This window comes from Bos mutus, chromosome 3 (genome assembly GCF_027580195.1).
Source record: "Bos mutus isolate GX-2022 chromosome 3, NWIPB_WYAK_1.1, whole genome shotgun sequence".
In the NCBI taxonomy this organism is placed as follows: domain Eukaryota; kingdom Metazoa; phylum Chordata; class Mammalia; order Artiodactyla; family Bovidae; genus Bos; species Bos mutus.
In genome coordinates, this window is record NC_091619.1 from 102719867 (window position 1) to 102739158 (window position 19292).

The 19292-nt window shown below is 40.5% G+C and overlaps 1 protein-coding gene and 1 pseudogene across 2 annotated transcripts in view; both read left to right on the forward strand.

Annotated features, from left to right (window-relative positions):
- Nucleotides 1-19292, forward strand: part of ERMAP (erythroblast membrane associated protein (Scianna blood group)) — a 34631-nt gene that overhangs the window by 4559 nt on the left and 10780 nt on the right. Inside the window, exons 1-2 of one of the 2 annotated variants that reach the window (XM_070368281.1) lie at nt 10379-10515; nt 18996-19085. In XM_070368281.1, coding sequence (XP_070224382.1) covers nt 19001-19085 — 85 coding nt within the window. In that variant the 5' untranslated portion in view covers nt 10379-10515; nt 18996-19000. Of the gene's footprint in view, nt 1-10378; nt 10516-18995; nt 19086-19292 lie in introns of those variants that run through there. The other variant, XM_070368280.1, reaches the window with a different exon arrangement.
- LOC102279753 (peroxiredoxin-1-like) lies at nt 14726-15642 on the forward strand (annotated as a pseudogene).

A 19292-nucleotide genomic window follows, 5' to 3' on the forward strand; every position in this document is an offset into this window, starting at 1 on the left:
TGAGGATGTAGACCAAAAGGAACTCTTGTACACTGTTTGTGGAAATGTAACTTGGTGCAATCACTGTGGAAAACAATATGGAAATTTCTCAAAAAACTAAAAATAAAACTACCACCTGACCCAGCAATTCCACTCCTGGATATACATATTCAAAGAAAATGAAAACACTAATTAAAAAGATACATGCACCCCAATGTTCATAGTGTCATTGTCTACAATTGCCAATTTGGATTTGGACACAACCTAAGTGTTCATCAACAGATGAACGGATGTAGAATGGATATGGAAGGTGTGGTATGTATATACAGTGGAATACTACTCAATCCAAAAAAAAAAAGAATGAAATTTTGCCATTTGCAACAACATGGATGGACTTGGAGGTATTATGCTAAAAGTAGGATAAGTCAGACAGAGAAAGACAAATACTGTATGATATCACTTATATGTGGAATCTAAAAAATAAAAGTATAGTGACCATAACTAAAAAGGATCAGACTCACAAGTATTGAAAACAAACTAGTGGTAATCAGTGGGAAGATGGGGAGGGGGCAAGAAGAGGTAAGGGATTAAGAGGTACAAATTATAAATAAGCTACATGGATATATTGTACAACACAGGGAATATAGCTAGTATGCTGTAGAAATTATAAATGGAATATAACCTTTACACATTGTGAATCACCGTATTTTTCACCTGTAACATGTAATATTCTATATCAACTCTTCTTCAATTTAAAATTTTTTAAAAAGATTTAAGATGGTAGGTTTTATGTTATGTGGGTTTTTTAAATCACAACAAAAAAAATAAGCACAACCTTTGACTCAACAACTGCACTTTTAAGTTATCCTAACTAAATAATCAGAGTGGGTGCTATTCCTAAGAGTAAAAAACCAAAACAACCAAAATATTTACGAATAGAGATTGATTAAGTAAATCACAGGATAACTAAAATGGGATTCTATGCACCCATTATAGTGACATAGAAGAACATTTTTAAAATGTTTTTAGTATATTAAATATGACAAGTATATTAAATATAAATTTAGTATATTAAATATACAACATAGTCACAATATTTGTTTTATCATTTCATTTCATGAAAAAGAGGCTGGATAGAAACACATCAAATTGCATATTCAAATTACTTTGAGTGGAGATTATTTTATCTTCTCTGTGCTTTTCTGTATTTTCCAAATTTTTTTCAGTGAACATTTAAACTTCAGCAAGATTTATATTTTTTTACACTTTTATCACATTGTACAGTTTATAAAATTCGTATAAATTCTGGATTAGATTATAGCTGGAGACAGGGCAGGGACCTTTGGAAGGCTTTATAAAGCCAATGGAAACAGATTAGATATATAGAGTATTAAGTAGTGGAAAAGCTAAACTGGAAGGTTGGAGAAACAGTGGACCACTGATAAAAAGTGAAGGTATGATGAGTTGGCTTGGGAAGGGATGAGGAAGAGGATAAATTAGAGGGGTGTGTGTGTGTGTGAGAGAGAGAGAGAGAGGGTGGGGGAGAGAGAGAAATACAGAGAGAGAGAGAGCTAGTTTAAACTTACAGACGGCAATAGGCACAGGGCTCCAGAGAGTCATAGGTGTGGAGGTACTGGTTTGGGATTCTTCATCAGGAAGGTGAAGGCTGGAGCCAGGAGGGAGTGAAAGTCCCCTCTCTGTTCTTCATCCATGAATTTATAATTTCTCTCTCCCTCTCTGTCTCTGGACTGTCAACAAAGTCTTGGCTAGTCTTTCAATTCCCTGGTTGCTTGAGTCAGTGTTTACATGAATATAACTGTAGAATATTTTTACAGTGTATATTGTACTAATATTTCATTCACTTTATTAAGCAACATTTTTTTTTTTTACCCTGGAGTCAAAAATTGTCTGTTTTTTTTCCTTTGTGTAATTATCTATGCATCTACTGATAATCATTCCATAAACTCTCCATCAGGACTGTAAAATGTCTTTTAATCTGGTCACACAAAAATCCAATATATTTCAACTGTTTTTTTCCCTTGGAGAAAAAAACATTCCTTAGGCGTATCCTCTTCGCACTCCAAGCTGTACTCTTAGCTTTGCTGTCCCACTGTAGTTCTGAGAGTTCCCCTAACCACATTTGGGGACTTCCATCTCCTCTTCTTGCCAAAGCCCCTGTCTCCTGGATCTTCCTGTTTGTGGTTTATTCTCTCACTTTGGAGGAGTTCATTCCCCAGTAATTTCCCCAGGACAGTTTCATAGGAGGTAAATTTTTGAAATCTTGCTTGTCTAAAAATGGCTTTATTTTGCTCTCACACTTGATTGACAGTTTAGCGTGGTACAGATTGGAAATCATTTTATCTCAGAATTTTAAAGGCATTGATCCATTGTTGTCTAGCTTTTCATGTGGCTAGACTCTGAGAAGGCTTCCCATGTGGCACTAGTAGTAAGGAACGCACTTGCCAATGCAGAAGATGTAAGAGATGCTGGTTTGATCCCCGTGTCGGGAAGATCCCCTGGAGGAAGGCATGGCAACCCACTCCAGTATTCTTGCCTGGAGAATCCCATGGACAGAGGGGCCTGGTGGGCTAGAGTCCATAGGGTTGCAAAGAGTCAGACATGACTGAAGCACCTTTGCACGCATGCAGACTCTTGAGAAGTCTGATTTATTCTGATTTCGGTTACTTCCTATGTAATTTTTGTTTGTTGTTTCTGGAAGCTTTTAGGACATGTATTTTCCCTTCTTGATCTTTTGAACCTTTATCATGATAAGTAATAATAATGTAAGTCTTTTTCATGCATTACAGTAGGTATTCGGTGGCCCCTTTCAATCAGGAAACATATAGTCTTCAATTCTGGGAAATTTTCATTGTGTTAGATTTCCTTGTTTTTTTCCATCATTTTTTCTCTTACTTTCTATCTCCTGGCTTTGCTTATTCTAACTCTATAAGAGATTTTTCTGAACTTTACCCTCTAGTTTTTCTGTTGAATTTGCTCATTTTTTGCTATAAAATTTTAATTTCCAATGTTCTTCCTGGTTCCTTGGCTTTCTTTTGGTAGCCTCTTGCTTTTGTGTTATTGATTCAGGATCTTATTTCATGCTTCTGAGGATATCAGTTGTTGTTTTCTCCCATTTTCTCCCACTTCTTAGACTGCCTCTGTTTATTATTGTCGTTAGCTTTCCTGGTAGCTCAGACGGTAAAGTGTCTGCCTAAAATGCGGGAGACTCGGGTTCGATTCCTGAGTCGGGAAGATCCCCTGGCGAAAGAAATGGCAACCCACTCCAGTATTCTTACATGGAAAATCCCATGGACTGAGGAGCCTCGAAGGCTACAGTCCATGGGGTCACAGAGTCGGACACGAGTGAGCGACTTCACTTTCTTTCACTTTCACTTTCAAGTTGCAGACTTTTCTCAGATAATAATAATAGCTGCCATTTACTGGGTGTAAGGGCTTCCTTCGTGGCTCAGACAGCGAAGAATGTGCCTGAAATGCAGGAGACCTGGATTCCATCCCTGGGTCAGGAAGATCCCCTGGAGAAGGAAATGGCAACCCACTTCAAAATTCTTGCCTGGAGAATTTCATGGACAGGGGAATCTGGGGAGCTACTGTCCATGTGGTCACAAAGAGTTGGACATGATTGAGCAACTAACAGGCTTCCCTGATAGCTCAGACCTTAAAGAATCTGCCAGCAATGGGGGAGAAGTAGGTTCGATCCCTGGGTCGGGAAGATCCCCTGGAGAAGGAAACGGCAACCCACTCCAGTATTCTTGCCTGGAAAATCCCTCGGACAGAGGAGCCTTGCGGGCTACCGTTGATGGCGTAGAAAAGAGTCCGACACAGCTGAGCGGCTAACACTTTCATTGGGTGTAAAGCACAGTTCTAAGTATTTTACATGTTTTAACTAATTTAATCTTTACACCCAATTAAGGCGTTACCATTCTTATCCTCAATTTACCAATAAGATACAAACTACTGTGGATAGTTCACCAGGCTCCTCAGTCCTTGGGATTCTCCAGGCAAGAATACTGGATTGGGTTGCCATTTCCTTCTCCGGGGCATCTTCCTGGCCCAAGGATCCAACTCGTATCTCTTTTGTCTCTTGAATCTCCTGCGTTGACAGGCATGTTCTTTACCATTAGTGCCACCTTGGAAGTCCTGTAAAATAAATAAGCTACAGTATATATTGTACAGCACAAGGAATATAGCCAATATTTTATAATAACTATAAATGGAGTATAACCTTTTAAAAAAGAGTGATTGGTTTATTTACTATTCTGGTATATGAGGCTGTGGTAAAATTTTAAAAAGTTGATTTTCCTGAAAAAATTACAAAGAAATGTAAAAAATTTTACTGGTAAGGAGAATTCCCTGGCAGTCCAGTGGTTAGAGCCCTGAGCCTTCACTGCTGGGGGTGTGGGTGCCATCCCTGGCTGGGAAACTAAGATCCCACCTACTGTGTGATGAGGCCAGAACAAGAAGTTTACTAGTAGGGAAACAGTAGGTTACAACTCTCACCCAGGTCACACAGCTCAGAAGTGAACCTGAATGTAATCAAACTTGCAGCTTTCCAGTTTAGGAAATCTGAGAAATAGAGAAATACATTAAATGTTACCACAGGAATATAATTGGCCAAATCCACAATGTGTCCCTTTGTATAAGACAATTCACCAACAATCAAGTGTGTAAGGAAAGCTTTTGAAAGAAGGGCAGAGGAATCATTATGGAATAAAGACACTTAAGAAATTTAATCACAAAATACAATGTGTGTTCCTTGTTTGGATCCAAGTTTGAACAAGCCATTATAAAAAGACATGTTTGACATCATTGAAAGCATATGAACAGAGACTGGACACCAGATAATATTAAGGGATTGCTTGTGCTTCTTCCAGCCCAGCGTTTCTCATGATGTACTCTGCATAGAAGTTAAATAAGCAGGGTGACAATATACAGCCTTGATGTACTCCTTTTCCTGTTTGGAACCAGTCTGTTGTTCCATGTCCAGTTCTAACTGTTGCTTCCTGACCTGCATATAGGTTTCTCAAGAGGCAGGTCAGGTGGTCTGATATTCCCATGTCTTTCAGAATTTTCCACAGTTTATTGTGATCCACACAGTCAAAGGCTTTGGCATAGTCAATAAAGCAGATGTTTTTCTGGAAATCTCTTGATTTTTCCATGATCCAGCGGATGTTGGCAATTTGATCGCTGGTTCCTCTGCCTTTTCCAAAACCAGCTTATATGCAGAGTACATCATTATAAGCTGGGCTTCTAATCATCATTCCAGCTGGGCTGGAAGAAGTACAAGCTGGAATCAAGATTGCTGGGAGAAATATCAATAACCTCAGATATGCAGATGACACCACCCTTATGGCAGAAAGTGAAGAGGAACTAAAAAGCCTCTTGATGAAAGTGAAAGAGGAGAGTGAAAAAGTTGGCTCAAAACTCAACATTCAGAAAACGAAGATCATGGCATCCGGTCCCACCACTTCATGGGAAATAGATGGGGAAACAGTGGAAACAGTGTCAGACTTTATTTTTGGGGGCTCCAAAATCACTGCAGATGGTGACTGCAGCCATGAAATTAAAAGACGCTTATTCCTTGGAAGGAAAGTTATGACCAACCTAGATAACATATTCAGAAGCAGAGACATTACTTTGCCAACAAAGGTCCATCTAGTCAAGGCTATGGTTTTTCCAGTAGTCATGTATGGATGGGAGAGTTGGACTATAAAGAAAGCTGAGCGCTGAGGGATTGATGGTTTTGAACTGTGGTGTTGAAGACTCTTGAGAGTCCCTTGGACTGCAAGGAGATCCAACCAGTCCATTCTAAAGGAGATTGGTCCTGGGTGTTCTTTGGAAGGAATGATGCTAAAGCTGAAACTCCAGTACTTTGGCCACCTCATGCGAAGAGTTGACTCATTGGAAGAGACTCTGATGCTGAGAGGGATTGGGGGCAGGAGGAGAAGGGGACGACAGAGGATGAGATGGCTGGATGGCATCACCGACTTGATGGACGTGAGTTTGAGTGAACTCCAGGAGTTGGTGATGGACAGGGAGGCCTGGTGTGCTGTGATTCATGGGGTCGCAAAGAGTTGGACACGACTGAGCGACTGAACTGAACTGATTGTCAATTTTGATAGGTCTATACCTATGGCATGAAGGGTGTAGTTGTGTGTGTGTGTGTGTTAAAAATTACTGAGAACTCCCAAGAGCTTCAGTTTCTGTGGGTTATGTTTTTGAAACTACCATATTAGAAATTAAAACAGAGATACTTAAATTACAATTATTGCTTCATTTGAAAACAAAAATAATAAACACATTACATGTTAACATGCACAACATGTTTTATGAAAAACAATTATTTTCTGAAACAAAAAAGTTAGTGAGAAAGATGAGCTTGTTTTCTGTTTCTGTAAATCTTTTTATGTGTCTGGCTTAATAGAAGTCAGCTGTATCCTCATGCAAGCTACTGCATTCAATCAGGAAGTTCATGTAGTTAACCCTTGAACAACGATGGTTTGAATTGCCCAGGTCCACTTATATGTGGATATTTTTCTTTTTCTTTAAAAATTTTTTTTTAAATTGAAGTAGTTGATTTCAGAGTTGTATTTGTTTCTAGTATATAGCAGAATGATTCAGTTATATATATATATATATATTTATTATTTTTAATACTTTTTCTACTATGATTTCTTACAGCATATTGACTCTGGCCCCTGTGCTATACAGTAGGTCCTTGTTGTTTATCTATTTTATGTATAGTATGTTGTATCTGCTAATTCCAAACTCCTTCTTTATTCCTTCCTTCCCCCTTTCCCTTTGTTAACCATAACTTTGCTCTCTCTGTCTGTGATCCAGTTTCTGTTTGGTAAATAAGTTCATTTGTGCCATATTTTAGATTCCACATATAATATCATAATGGCATTTGTCTTTCTCCTTCTGACTCACTTCATCTAGTATGATAATCTATAGGTCCGTCCATGTTGCTGCAAATAGCATTATGTCATTCATTTTAATAGGTGAGAGGAGCCTAGTGGGCTGCCGTCTATGGGGTCGCACAGAGCCGGGCACGACTGAAGCGACTTAGCAGCAGCAGCAGTATTCCATTGTGTGTGTTCATCTACTTTATCCATTCAGCTGTTGATGGACATTTAGGTTGCTTCTATGTCTTGGCTATTGTAGATAGTGCTGCTTCGAACACTGAGGTGCATATATCTTTTTGAATTACAGTTTTCTCTGGATATGTGCCCAGGAGTGGGATTGCTGGATCATATGGCAACTTTATTTTTCACCTTTTTAAGGAAACTCCAGGCTGTTTTTCATAGTGGCTACATCAATTTACATTCCCACCAACAGTATAGGAGGGTTCTCTGGAAAAGGAGTATTTCAATCACCTCAGATAATTGTGGATTTTTCTTCTTTGATGCTAGAAGAAACTTGACAAGTTACCACTTGTCTTAAAAGTTATTGCCGCTTAGAATCTAAAACTATACCAGTGAACTGTTCCTATCTTTCCTCGCCTATTTATTGAGATATAATTGTGTAAGTTTATAATAGTGTATAAGTTTGAGATGTACAATAGGTTGATTTGACACACTTACAGATTGCAATCTGATTACCATCATAAAGGCAGTTACCACCACCAGCACATCACATGATTACCATTTCTTTTTTGTGGTGAGAGCATTTAAGATCTACTCTTTTGTTGTTCAGTCACTAAGTCCTGTCTGACTCTTTGAGACCCCAAGGACTGTAGCATTCCAGGCCTCCCTGACCTTCACTATCTCCCTGAATTTGCTCAGACTCATGTTCATTGAGTCAGTGATGCCATCCAACCATCTCATTCTCTATCACCCCCTTCTCCTCCTGCCCTCAACCTTTCCCAGCATCAGAGTCTTTTCCAATGAGTTGGCTCTTCGCATCAAGTGGCCAAAGTATTGGAGCTGCAGCTTCAGCATCAGTCCTTCCAGTGAATATTCAGGGTTCGTTTCCTTTAGGGCTATCTGGTTTGATCTACTCTTTTAGCAACTTTCAAATATATTATATACCAATGAACTTTTCATACTGTTACAGTAAAATACACTAGATTATCTTGAATTTTGGTGGATCTTTTACTCATGCATGGTTGTCAACACATGTATTAGTCAATTTGAGTTTACTGGTTCACTGAATTGTGCAGATCTTTCAAATGTTGACACATTTCATATTCATTAAGGTCACTACCAATCTCATCAGGAAAATCTTCCTTTAGTGGGAAACCATTAGGCTCACAGTAGCAGATAAAAGTTTTCCAAACTTATAATTTCCAACCAAAATACCAAATCTCTTTGGCAACAAACACTGTCAGTTGTTTTCCTTGAAGTGACAGGTGCCCTTTGCTCCTTTTAGAGAAAACAACTGCCGAGTCCCCAAGTCTGGATAATCATAGTTTGTCTGTTGGTTATACTTTTTGGTAGGAATGAAGTTCATGAGTAAAGAGCTAGTTCAGCTCACAAGTCATCATTGCTGTGCTTTTCCTGGAGAAAGTCATTGTATCTTGATACGCAGCAGAACTGCTTACGTCTACTTCCATTTTGACACACTGAATATTTAAAAGATACGTGCTCAGTGGTTGCACTTCAATAAAATCAGCAACTTCTACTGCAGTTTGGTGCCACTTCCTCAATTGTACTAAGATGCCGTCAGTTTTACCCATCATTGATTTTGCAGGTTCAGGGAAAACGTCAACACCTTGAAAAAGACAAATGATGGCTCAGTGAACATGATCACACAGGGGTCCCTTGAAAGGATCTCAGGGACTCTCAGAATTCATGGATCCACATTGAGAACTGCTGTCCCAGAGAAATTGTTGCAAATATAAACTGGGTAACATAGGTCAAGAATGTTCATAGCAGCACTGTTTGTAAAAGCAAAAGCCCAGAAATAAGCCTCACTGTTATCGATGAGGAAATGGGCAGACTGTTGGTATACTCATATTAAATACAATGACCTACCACACAGCGGGGCTTCCCAGGTGACTCAGTGGCTAAGGAATCCTCCTGCCATCCAGGAGACACAAGAGACTTGGGGTCAATCCCTGGGTTGGGAAGATCCCCTGGAGAAAGAAACGGCAACCTAGTCCAGTATTCTTGCCTGGAAAATTCCACGAACAGAAGAGCCTGGCAGGTTACAGTCCATGGGATTGCAAAGAATCAGACACGACTGACCACACACACACACCCCCCCACACACACACCACAGTGTTGGATGAATATATTAAAGCTCTATCAATCAGTAGGGATAGATTTCACTCTCTTAATTTGTACTCCACAAAATCAGAGTGCAAGATAAATTCTTCAGTGCAAGAGTGTATTTAGGTGATGATCCCAGGAATCAGAAATGGTGAGTGAGAAGAAAAGGAAGACAAACCAATAAAATGTGCATTACTGAGTTACTGATGATGGTGGGGATTGTCCTTATTCCTGCTGGGAACTCCCTGAGGAATCGTGTAGAATACAGCTTAGAATTGTTCCTCTGGAGATGTGGGGCTGGACCATTTTCCACTGACTTCCATCCCTGACAGTCCAAGCCCCTTTGACCCCCTGGGGCATTAACTTTCCTGAACTCTTAAGCTACGCACAGGCTGAACAGCCTTCTCAACTTTGTAAAGACTCCCAGTTCGGTAGGAAAAGAACTGCTATGGGCTGTGAGGTGGAATGCTGGCAGCTTGCCTGCAAGTCTCACTCAGCTACCCTGAAACTGAGTGGGCTGAGGGGACATGGTGTGAGCAATCATAGGTGCTGCTAGACTCAGAAACTAATGTGGAGTGAAAAAAAGGAAATCACAGGAACTCATGTGCAATGTGCTCCATCTTTGTAAAGTTCAAAAATACGTAACGGTATATAATGCGTGGGTAAGAACACCATTATGTATATTATGAACATAAAATTATGGATATTCTGGGAGCAAGATGGGCAGGAAAGGGCTTATCACATATTGAGGGACAGTCAGCAGGTTTGTCAGAAAGCACATGTCAGAGTGCAGTTGGAGATAAAAGTAGCGAGTTAAAGAAGGTGGCTAATTGGTGGGTGTCTGAAACCAGTCTTCAATTTGACTCTGATTTGGAAAGTAAAGAGGAGCAAGCTTTTCAGCATGGGTGTGATAGGAGCAAAACGTGTCAAAGCAATCAGCATGCCATTAGCTTGAATGGGAGAAGGAGCTGAGGGGCAGAGGTTCTGTTCCTTACCTGGCGGTGCTGGGGAGGCTTCCTTGCTTTTAGGAACCTTCTCTTTGCTCTGTTCCTTTATCAGGGGCAGACAGGCAGGGCGTGGCTTGTTGGTGCTTAGGAACAGCTGGAAGAGAGACTGTGTGGCAGAGGGAGCTCTGGCTGAGAGCTTCAGGCCTTAGAATAAAAGAAAAACTTGCCAGGCCCACCTCCGGAGTCCTTCCTGCTGCTCCTGCCTGATGCCTGGTCTCCCTGAACGGGCAGAGGATGTTCCCAGCTTAGAGACTCCAGTGCTGCCAGTGAGGGACAAAGGGCCCCCAGTGCCAAAGGTGGTGAGTCCTCCTCCCTCTCCCCTCTCTGCATTCTTTTCAGTTCTGTGACTTTCTTGGGATCCTCAGGTTCATTGGAGAAACTATCTCCTTTCTCCATATTCGCAAGAACATTTTAGAGGATGAAATGAGGAACAAAAAAGGGGGCAAGTGACCAGGGGACCCAATGGGTTTTGTCAAAAGACTCTCCTTTAGTTATTACTGTCATCGTTGTCAAATATGACAGCTAACACTTAGCCCTTACTCTAAGCCAGGTTCTGGCTGTGTGCTTTCAGACTGAACATCTGTATATATGCAGGGTCTTCTAAAGCTGCTTGGACTTATCAGGGGAGCTTTGGTTGCATATTTTTTTCTGATTTAGAAGTTTTTGAAATTAAACTGTTTCAAACTTAAGGGTGAATGAATTCTTGTGGGGAAAAATATTTCCAACATGTGTAATAGAAAAAAAATTGTTATTCTATGAAGAATTATATTGTTTAAAGAAACCATTTAAGAGACAAATGTCCGAATATAAAAATGGACAAAGTATAAAGACAGGTAACTGACAAAGTTCAAATGACAAAGGAATAATCAAAGAAGTGCAAGTTAAAATGACACATCATTATTTTTAATAAGATACCATTTTCTTACTCATTAAAATGACAAAGAATAAAAAAACTAAAACCCAGTGATGGCAAGATTGTGGAAAAACAATTTCATACACTTTGGTAAATTGCTATGACCTCTCTGGAGGGCAATTTGGCAGTGCAAATTAAAAGTCTCATCATTTTAAAGATGGGAAACTCAAGGCCTAAGAGTTTGTGATTTCCTTAAAGTTACAAAGTCACATAGTTAGAGGCCAAACTAAGACTAGGACTAAGTCTTATAACCCGACCTTTAATCCACAGCCAGTTGTAGCAAAGCTTATAATAGAAATGCACTGGGGAAAACCTGAATATTCTATATTATTTTAAAAGTTATTTTTAAATTATTATACTGTTTTTTAAATTCTTGCATATACATGATGGAATACTGAAATTATTAAAAGAATATTTGATGGCAGGGAAAAACTACATAATGTAGTTCTTGGTAAAAATGCTGGGTATGAAAACAGCATATACAGTATATGCTGTGCTTAGTCGCTCAGTCGTGTCTGACTCTTTACAATCCCATGGACTGTAGCCCACCAGGCTCCTCTGTCCATGGAATTCTCCAGGCAACAATACTGGAATGGGTTGCCATTCCCTCCTCCAGAGGATATAGTCCTACTTTAAAAGTTATACACTTACACAGAAAAAATATTTAAAGAACTATATTATCTTTAGGTAAAGGAATTACAGATCATTTCACACGTTTTGGTCACTTTTTTCCTTTGTAATTTTCAGATTTTCTAAAATAACTAGGATAGAGAAAGTAATAAATTTTATTTGATAAAAAATGTAAAACAGCTGAAATATCATGGGGCTATGCTAGAGGTGAGCTGGAGCTGGCTGACCATGGGTGCCTGTCAGGGCAGGGACCACCCATTTCCAGAAGGCAGTGTGAAGGGTTCCCAGAGCCTGAATGAATTTGAGGCCAAAGGCAAGGGAACTATAGATGGTCAAAAAGCAGATGAAAAGATGTTTAACATCAGTAATTGTGAGAGAAATGCAAATCAAAACTATAGTGAGGCTTCACCTCACACTGGTCAGAATGGCCATTGTCCAAAATTTTTTCTACAAACAATACATGCTGGAAAAGATGTGGAGGGAAAGGAACCCTCTTACACTGCTGGTGGGTAAATTGATAAAGCCACCTGGAGAACAGTAAGGAGGTTCCTTAAAAAACTAAAAATAGAACTACCATATGACCCAGCAATCCCAATCCTGGGCATATACATGAAGGAAACCATAATTTAAAAAGATACATACACCCCCGTGTTCACTGCAGTAGTATTTACAGTAGCCAGGATATGGAAGCAACTTAAATATCCATCAACAAAGAAATGGATACAGATGTACATATACACACTGGACTATTACTCGTCATTAAAAAGAATGAAATAATGCCATTTGCAGCAGCATGGATGGAACTGGAGATTGTCATGCTGAGTGAAGTAAGTCAGACAGAGAAAGACAAATATCATATGATATTGCTTACATGTAGAATCTTTAAAAAATGGGGGCGGGTACAAATAAATTTATTTACAAAATAGAAATAGAGTCACAGATGTAGAAAACAAACTTGCAGTTACCAGAGAGTAAGGATGGGGGAGAGGTAGATTGGAATTGATTATACACACTGTGCGTGTGTGCTCATTCACTTCAGTCATGGCCGACTCTTTGTGACCTCATGGACTATAGCCCGCCAGGCTCCTCTGTCCATGGGATTCTCTAGGCAAGGACACTGGCGTAGGTTACCATTTCCTCCTCCAGGAGATCTTCCCAACCCAGGGATCAAACCTGGGTCTCCTGCATTGCAGGTAGGTTCTTGACCGTCTGAGCCATCAGGAAGCCCATATACACACTACAGTATATAAAATAGACAACTAATAAGGACCTATAGTATAACATGGGGAACTCTACTCGATATTCTATAATGGCCTATGGGGAAAAGAATCTTAAAAAGAGTGGACATATGTATATGTGTACCTGATTCACTTTGCTGTATACCTGAAAATAACACAACATCATAGATCAGCTATACTCTAATAAAAATGTTTTTAAAGACTAGGGGAGATAGTAAGAAGAGAGGACTTTAAGTTCCTTAGAGTAGGATGGATACAAGAAAAAATTAAAATCACATGAATAGCAATGGAAAAATACTCTTTTACATATAGCAATTTTTGACTGGTGTCCTATAGGTGACTTACAGCAAAGGTAACATCTAGACAGCTGATGATGGCAAACTCTTCCTCACCATCTGTTTACCCTTTTATATTTTCAGTCTTTTTCTTCTGCCTTGTCTCCCCTCTACCATCTTCTAGTTTCCAGTTCCCATCTGGCTTGGAAACTTCCATTGAATAACATGGTTTTCCTTTACCATTGCTCTGCCCACTGAAGGCTCTCTCAAAAAGAGAATTTGAATAATGCCCCTTTTAACTCAGTAATTTTGTTATCTGAAGTATCAACTTTCCAAATTAGGATATTTCTAATGGAGAACTGGGGTCGCAGGGAGTCGGACATGACTGAGCAACTGAACTGAACTGAACTGAATGGAGAACTGAAAGTTAGACATCCTTGATATGTTGTTTTTCCTTTTAGGAAGCAAGATTATAGCATAATGGAGCTGGGGAAAGGGATTTAAAGCTTCATCTAGTCAAAATTCTTTAATTAAATACATTTCCTTTATGCTAAATTTAGTTTCATGTTACACATTTGTTCATCAATATATCATACTTTATTAATAAGTTGGGAAATAGAGATGAGAAAAAATTGCCCATATTTCCAACACCTTAATGATTAATAACTACTCATATTTTATAGGCCTTTCTTTTTTTGCTTTTGACACATCATTATCTTACATTTGAAGCATGGGCTTGATGAACTGTAATTAACTTAGTCATTTCCTTATTGATGTACTTATAGATGGTCCCGTTTTTCACTATTATACAAATACTACTGGCATCATGTAAACTTCTGTATTTCAGATTCTTTCCTTAGGGTAGATTTCCAGAACATTTCTTACTGGATCAAAAGCCAAATACATTTCCTTATCTCTTGTTACTTCCCAATTGACAGTGTACTCAGCAAATGTAAGTGAATCTCCCAATTTAAGATGAAAAATCAGGGCCTAAGAGTTTAAGTGACTTGCTCCAAATTCACACAGATAGAGAGCCCAAACCAAGACTGAAAGCAAGCATCTGGCTCTAGTCCTCAATTCACTAGGGACATAAGCCTTTCTTTTATCTCTTGGTTTTATTTAACCTTAGATGTTTGGGAATGTTGTCAAGTAGCTTACTCTCTGCTCTTCTCATATGAGATTATGAGGAATAACATTCACACCTTCAATAAAAATGCTCAAGTCTCATGTCACGTGAGTCACATTCTACCCAATGACAGCAAAATACACATGAGACATTTACCAAAATAGACCATATACTACCCATAAAATAAGTAAATACATTTCAAAGGGTTGAAGCCACATGAAGTATGTTTTCTGGCCCCAACAGGATTAAACTAGAAATCAATAAGAGAGGTGTGTCTTCTTCCTGACTGGTCTCCGTGGTTCCCGCCTGAGAACTGCTGATAGCAATATGTCTTCAGGAAATGCCAAAACTGGGCACCGTGCCCCTCAGTTCAAAGCAATAGTTGTTGTGCCAGATGGTCAATTCAAAGATATCAGCCTGTCTGACTATAGAGAAAATGTGCTGTGTCCTCCTTTTACCCTCTTGACTTCACCTTTGTGTACCCCATGGAGATCATTGCTTTCAGTGATACGGCAGAAGAATTGAAGAAACTCAATTGCCCGTCTTTCTTGGTGGTGCAGTGGTTAAGAATCTGCCTGCCAAAGAAGGGGACACGGGTTCGATCCCTGGTCTGGGAAGATTCCATGTGCTGCAGGGAAACAAAGTCCATATGCTACAACTACTGGGCTCTCATGCCACAGCTACCGAAGCCTGTGCACCCCAGAGCCTGCGCTCCTCAGCAAGAGAAGCGTCTGTAACGAGAAGCCTCGGGACCACAACAGAAAACAGCCCCTTCTCGCTGCAACTAGCAAAAGCCCTCGGGAAGCAATGAAGACCCAGTGCAGCCTAAAATAAATAAATTTTAAAAAAAGAGAGACTCAACTGCCAAGTGATGGATGTCTCTGTGGATTTTCACTTCTTGTCATCTGGCGTGGATTAATGCACCCAGGAAACAAGGAGGACTGGGGCCCGTGAACATTCCCTTGATATCAGACCCTAAGGGCACCATTGCTCAGGACTATGGGGTCTTAAGGGCTGATGAAGGCATCTCATTCAGACTCTTTACTACTGACGATAAAGGTATCCTTTGAAAGATCACCACCAACGACCTTCCTGTTGGCCACTCTGTGGATGAGACATTGAGACTAGGTCAGGACTTTCAGTTTATTGACACATGTGGAAAAGTGTGCCCAGCTGGCTGGAAGCCTGGCAGTAATACCGTCAAGTCTGATGTCCAGAAGAGCAAAGAATATTTCTCCAGGTAGAACTGAGCCCTGGGCCATTTTAGGGCCAAGCTGCAGTAGAGGGCCTTGAGAACAAAACCTCCTTTGTCCTACTGCCATGCTTCAAACCAAGACCTTACACTCATTCTAGATGTGGTATGGGACAGGACAGGCCTTTCCTGCAGGAGCTGGGGAGGCAAGCCTCTCTTCCTCTGGACGGAATGACCTGAGCTGTGTTATGGGGCAGGCCAACTGATGTGTTCAGTAGTAGGGTGCATAGTAGTAGGGTATCACTTCTAATCTTTTGTAGTTTCTATGAAACGTGAGCTAAAGGGAAAAAAGAAACTCACAGAAAGTCATCTCAAAAAATTTCAAATATTTGGAAACTAGATAACACATTTAATTCAAAGAAGAAATTAAAAGGAAATTAGAACATTTTTCCTTTTTTACTTCTTGAAATGAGCACTGTCTTTATTCACAATTTCACAAAGACAGAGACTGAGGCTTAGAAGTTCTGCTTAAACAATGGGTTGGTAAGTGGTGACTCAGGCTCAGAGCCCTACTGTCTCACTGTCACCCTAAAATGCCTCTCTCCACCTGGTTCTTCCGTGTATCCTGGGTCCATGGATGCCTGAATTTAATCAGAAGTATGGAATGTATTCTGACTGTAACAAAAATGAAAACCACTGCATATCAAGATTTGGTGGATGTCACTAAAGCAATTCCTAAGGAGAAATTTGTGACTAAATGACTAATGACTATATTAGGAAAGATGAGTAATATAGTCATCTGTATTGTACTAAGTGACAACATTAGGAAAGAAGATCACAGATCATGGACCTAAGCAACAAGGAAAGAAGAACAAATTAAATCCGGAGTAAGCAGAAGAAAGGAATTAATAAAGATCTGAGCAAAAATGAATACAATAAGAAACAGAAAAACATTAGAGAAAATAGATGAAACCAAAAGATGATTCGTTGAGATCAATAAAATTGATGAACCTCTAGTCAGACTGATCAAGAAAAAAGAGACACAAATCACCAATAGCAAGAATGAGAGAGGTGCCTCCTGGACTGTGTGTTCCTTTGCCCAAAGTGAACTCTATTTCTCCTCCTTTTTCTCCTTTTCTTCCTGGTCATCCTCCTACTGCTTCTTTTAATAGATTTATTTCCTGATAATCACAGTTATACACATTCAAGGTAGATAATTTAGAAAATACACAGAGAAAACCGTAAAGATCATCTTTGTTCTCCTCTCCCACTCTTAGAAATAACCACTGCTTAATGTCTGCATTCTTGACTTTTCTCTAAGCATCTTCTCCCTAAATTGTATCAGACGATGCATAATTTTTGTAAAAATATTTATTTATTTGGCTGCATCGGGTTTTAGCTGTGGTGCACGGACTCTCTAGCTGTGGCGCGTAGGCTCAGTTGCTCAGCTGCGGTTGGGTTCTTAATTCCCTGACCAGGAATAGAACCTGTGTCCCCGGCATTGCAAGGTGGACTCTTAACCACTGGACTACCAGGGAAGTCCCTATGCATAGTTGTTATACGCATGCATCACAATTTTAAAGCAAAAACTAACAATAGAACCCTAAACCAGTATGCTGTTTGCCATGAGATAAACAGAACTGGAAATGTGTTCAAATCTTGAGTCCATCTTCAGTTTCACAACCTTGCTTTGACCGTCCTACCCACTCCAAGCTCCATTTTGCCATTTCCCAAGACCTGCAGGGACCCAGCCTTGTGACTTTTTGGAAAAGATTTGAAATCTTGAAGAGAATGTAAGAGATAGATTCTCTCTTCTTTGAGGGTTTGCATTTGCACTTCAACCCCAGGGGTGGCATGAAAGATTTGTTTCCTGACCAAGGAATTTCTTGATGGCAGACATGAAACTGAGAGACACTTGCTCCTTGGAAGGAAAGCTATGACAAACCTAGACAGTGTATTAAAAAGCAGAGACATCACTTTGCCGACAAAGGTCCATGTAGTCAAAGCTATGGTTTTTTCAGTAGTTATGTACAGATGTGAGAGTTGGACCATAAAGAAGGCTGAGCACTGAAGAGCTGATGCTTTCAAACTGAGGTGCTGGAGAAGACTCTTGAGACTCCCTTGGACAGCAAAGAGATCAAACCATCCATCCTAAAGGAAATCAACCCTGAATATTCACTGGAAGGGCTGATGCTGAAGCTAAAGCTCCAATATTTTGGCCACGTGATGCAAAGAGCTAACTCATTGGAAAAGACCCTGATGCTGAGAAAGACTGGGGGCAGGAGGAGAAGGGGGAGACAGAGGATGAGATGGTTGAATGGTATCACCAACTCAATGGACATGAGTTTGAGCAAACTCTGGGAGATAGTGAAGGACAGGGGAACCTGGAGTGCTGTAGTCCATGGGGTCGCAAAGAGTTGGACATGACTTAGCGACTGAAAAACAACAACAAGGAATTTCAGACAATAGCAAGTGCAGATGGTGACCCACGATTGGTCTCCTTCAGTTTAGTAATAATAACAACGGGTATTGGTGACAGGTGCTCTACATGCATCATTTCCTTGAACCCTCACATTGGCAAGTGAAGAAGGTCCCCCCTTTGTACATTAAGAACTTCCCTGGCAGTCCAGAGGTTAAGACTCAGGGCTTACATTGCAGGGGGCATGGGTTTGATTCCTGGTTAGGGAACAAAGAAATTCCCCATGGCAGCACAGCACTATCAAAAAAAAAAAAAGACAACTTTCCCAGGGACACAGAACTAGTGCATAGGTGGAGCTATGCCTTGAGCCCAGGTCTTTCTAACTCCAGATGCCGAAATTGTAGAATTAGTGCCTTCATGATGAAATGAAGGGACCTCACTGCCTTGGTTTCTTGTTTTCCAACAGTCAGACTTGAAAAGCTGTCAGGGAAGTGCTTCAGGCTACATCATGGGCCCATGATCGGCTTGCAACAGGCACTTTCCAAGCCTGACCTGGGACACTAAACGCAAAAACACTCAGTCCTTACCACGTTTATCTGGCTAGTTCTGGATATAAGTTCTCATTCTTCCAGACTCCTCCCTGTGCTCTCTAACTCATAGTTGGTGTCTCACCCTCCTGTCCCCACTAAAGGCATTTATAGACTAAACCATGGTGCCAGCCTCTGTGTTGCCATCCTCCTTCAGTCTTCATAATAATCTTGCCAGGAGGCACAGTAAGTATACCCATTTCAAAGATGGAGAAACTGAGTCCCAGAGACTCAGCTTACATGGAGCTAAGCAGCAGAGCTGGGATTAGACACCTTGTTTCTGTGACACCAGAGCATACTCTATGCAACCTCCATCTCCGCCTCATCTGCTGGGTGGTACCTTTTCTCACATCAAGCTCACTGACTCCTTTTGATGTCTCCCTGTGTTTGTCCTCCTAGTTTGGATGAAGATGCCAAGTTACTCAGGCTCCTGGCTCTCCAGATGCTTCATCACACTGGTCTTCCTCCAGCTGCCTTTGCACATGTCAGGTAAGAGTTTCTGAACCTCTTTCCCTGCCTGGGACATTGGGCAAAGGTGTCCAACAGAGTCAGGGACAGCACTCTGGGGAATGTGTACTGCACCATCTGCAGCATGGCCCTCGGCCAAGAGAAGACCGTAGCCATGGTCATAGGAGATAAATGCAGGGTAGGAAAAAAGCTTGAAGTCCCTGGTGGTTCCAGAGAAAACTCCTATGC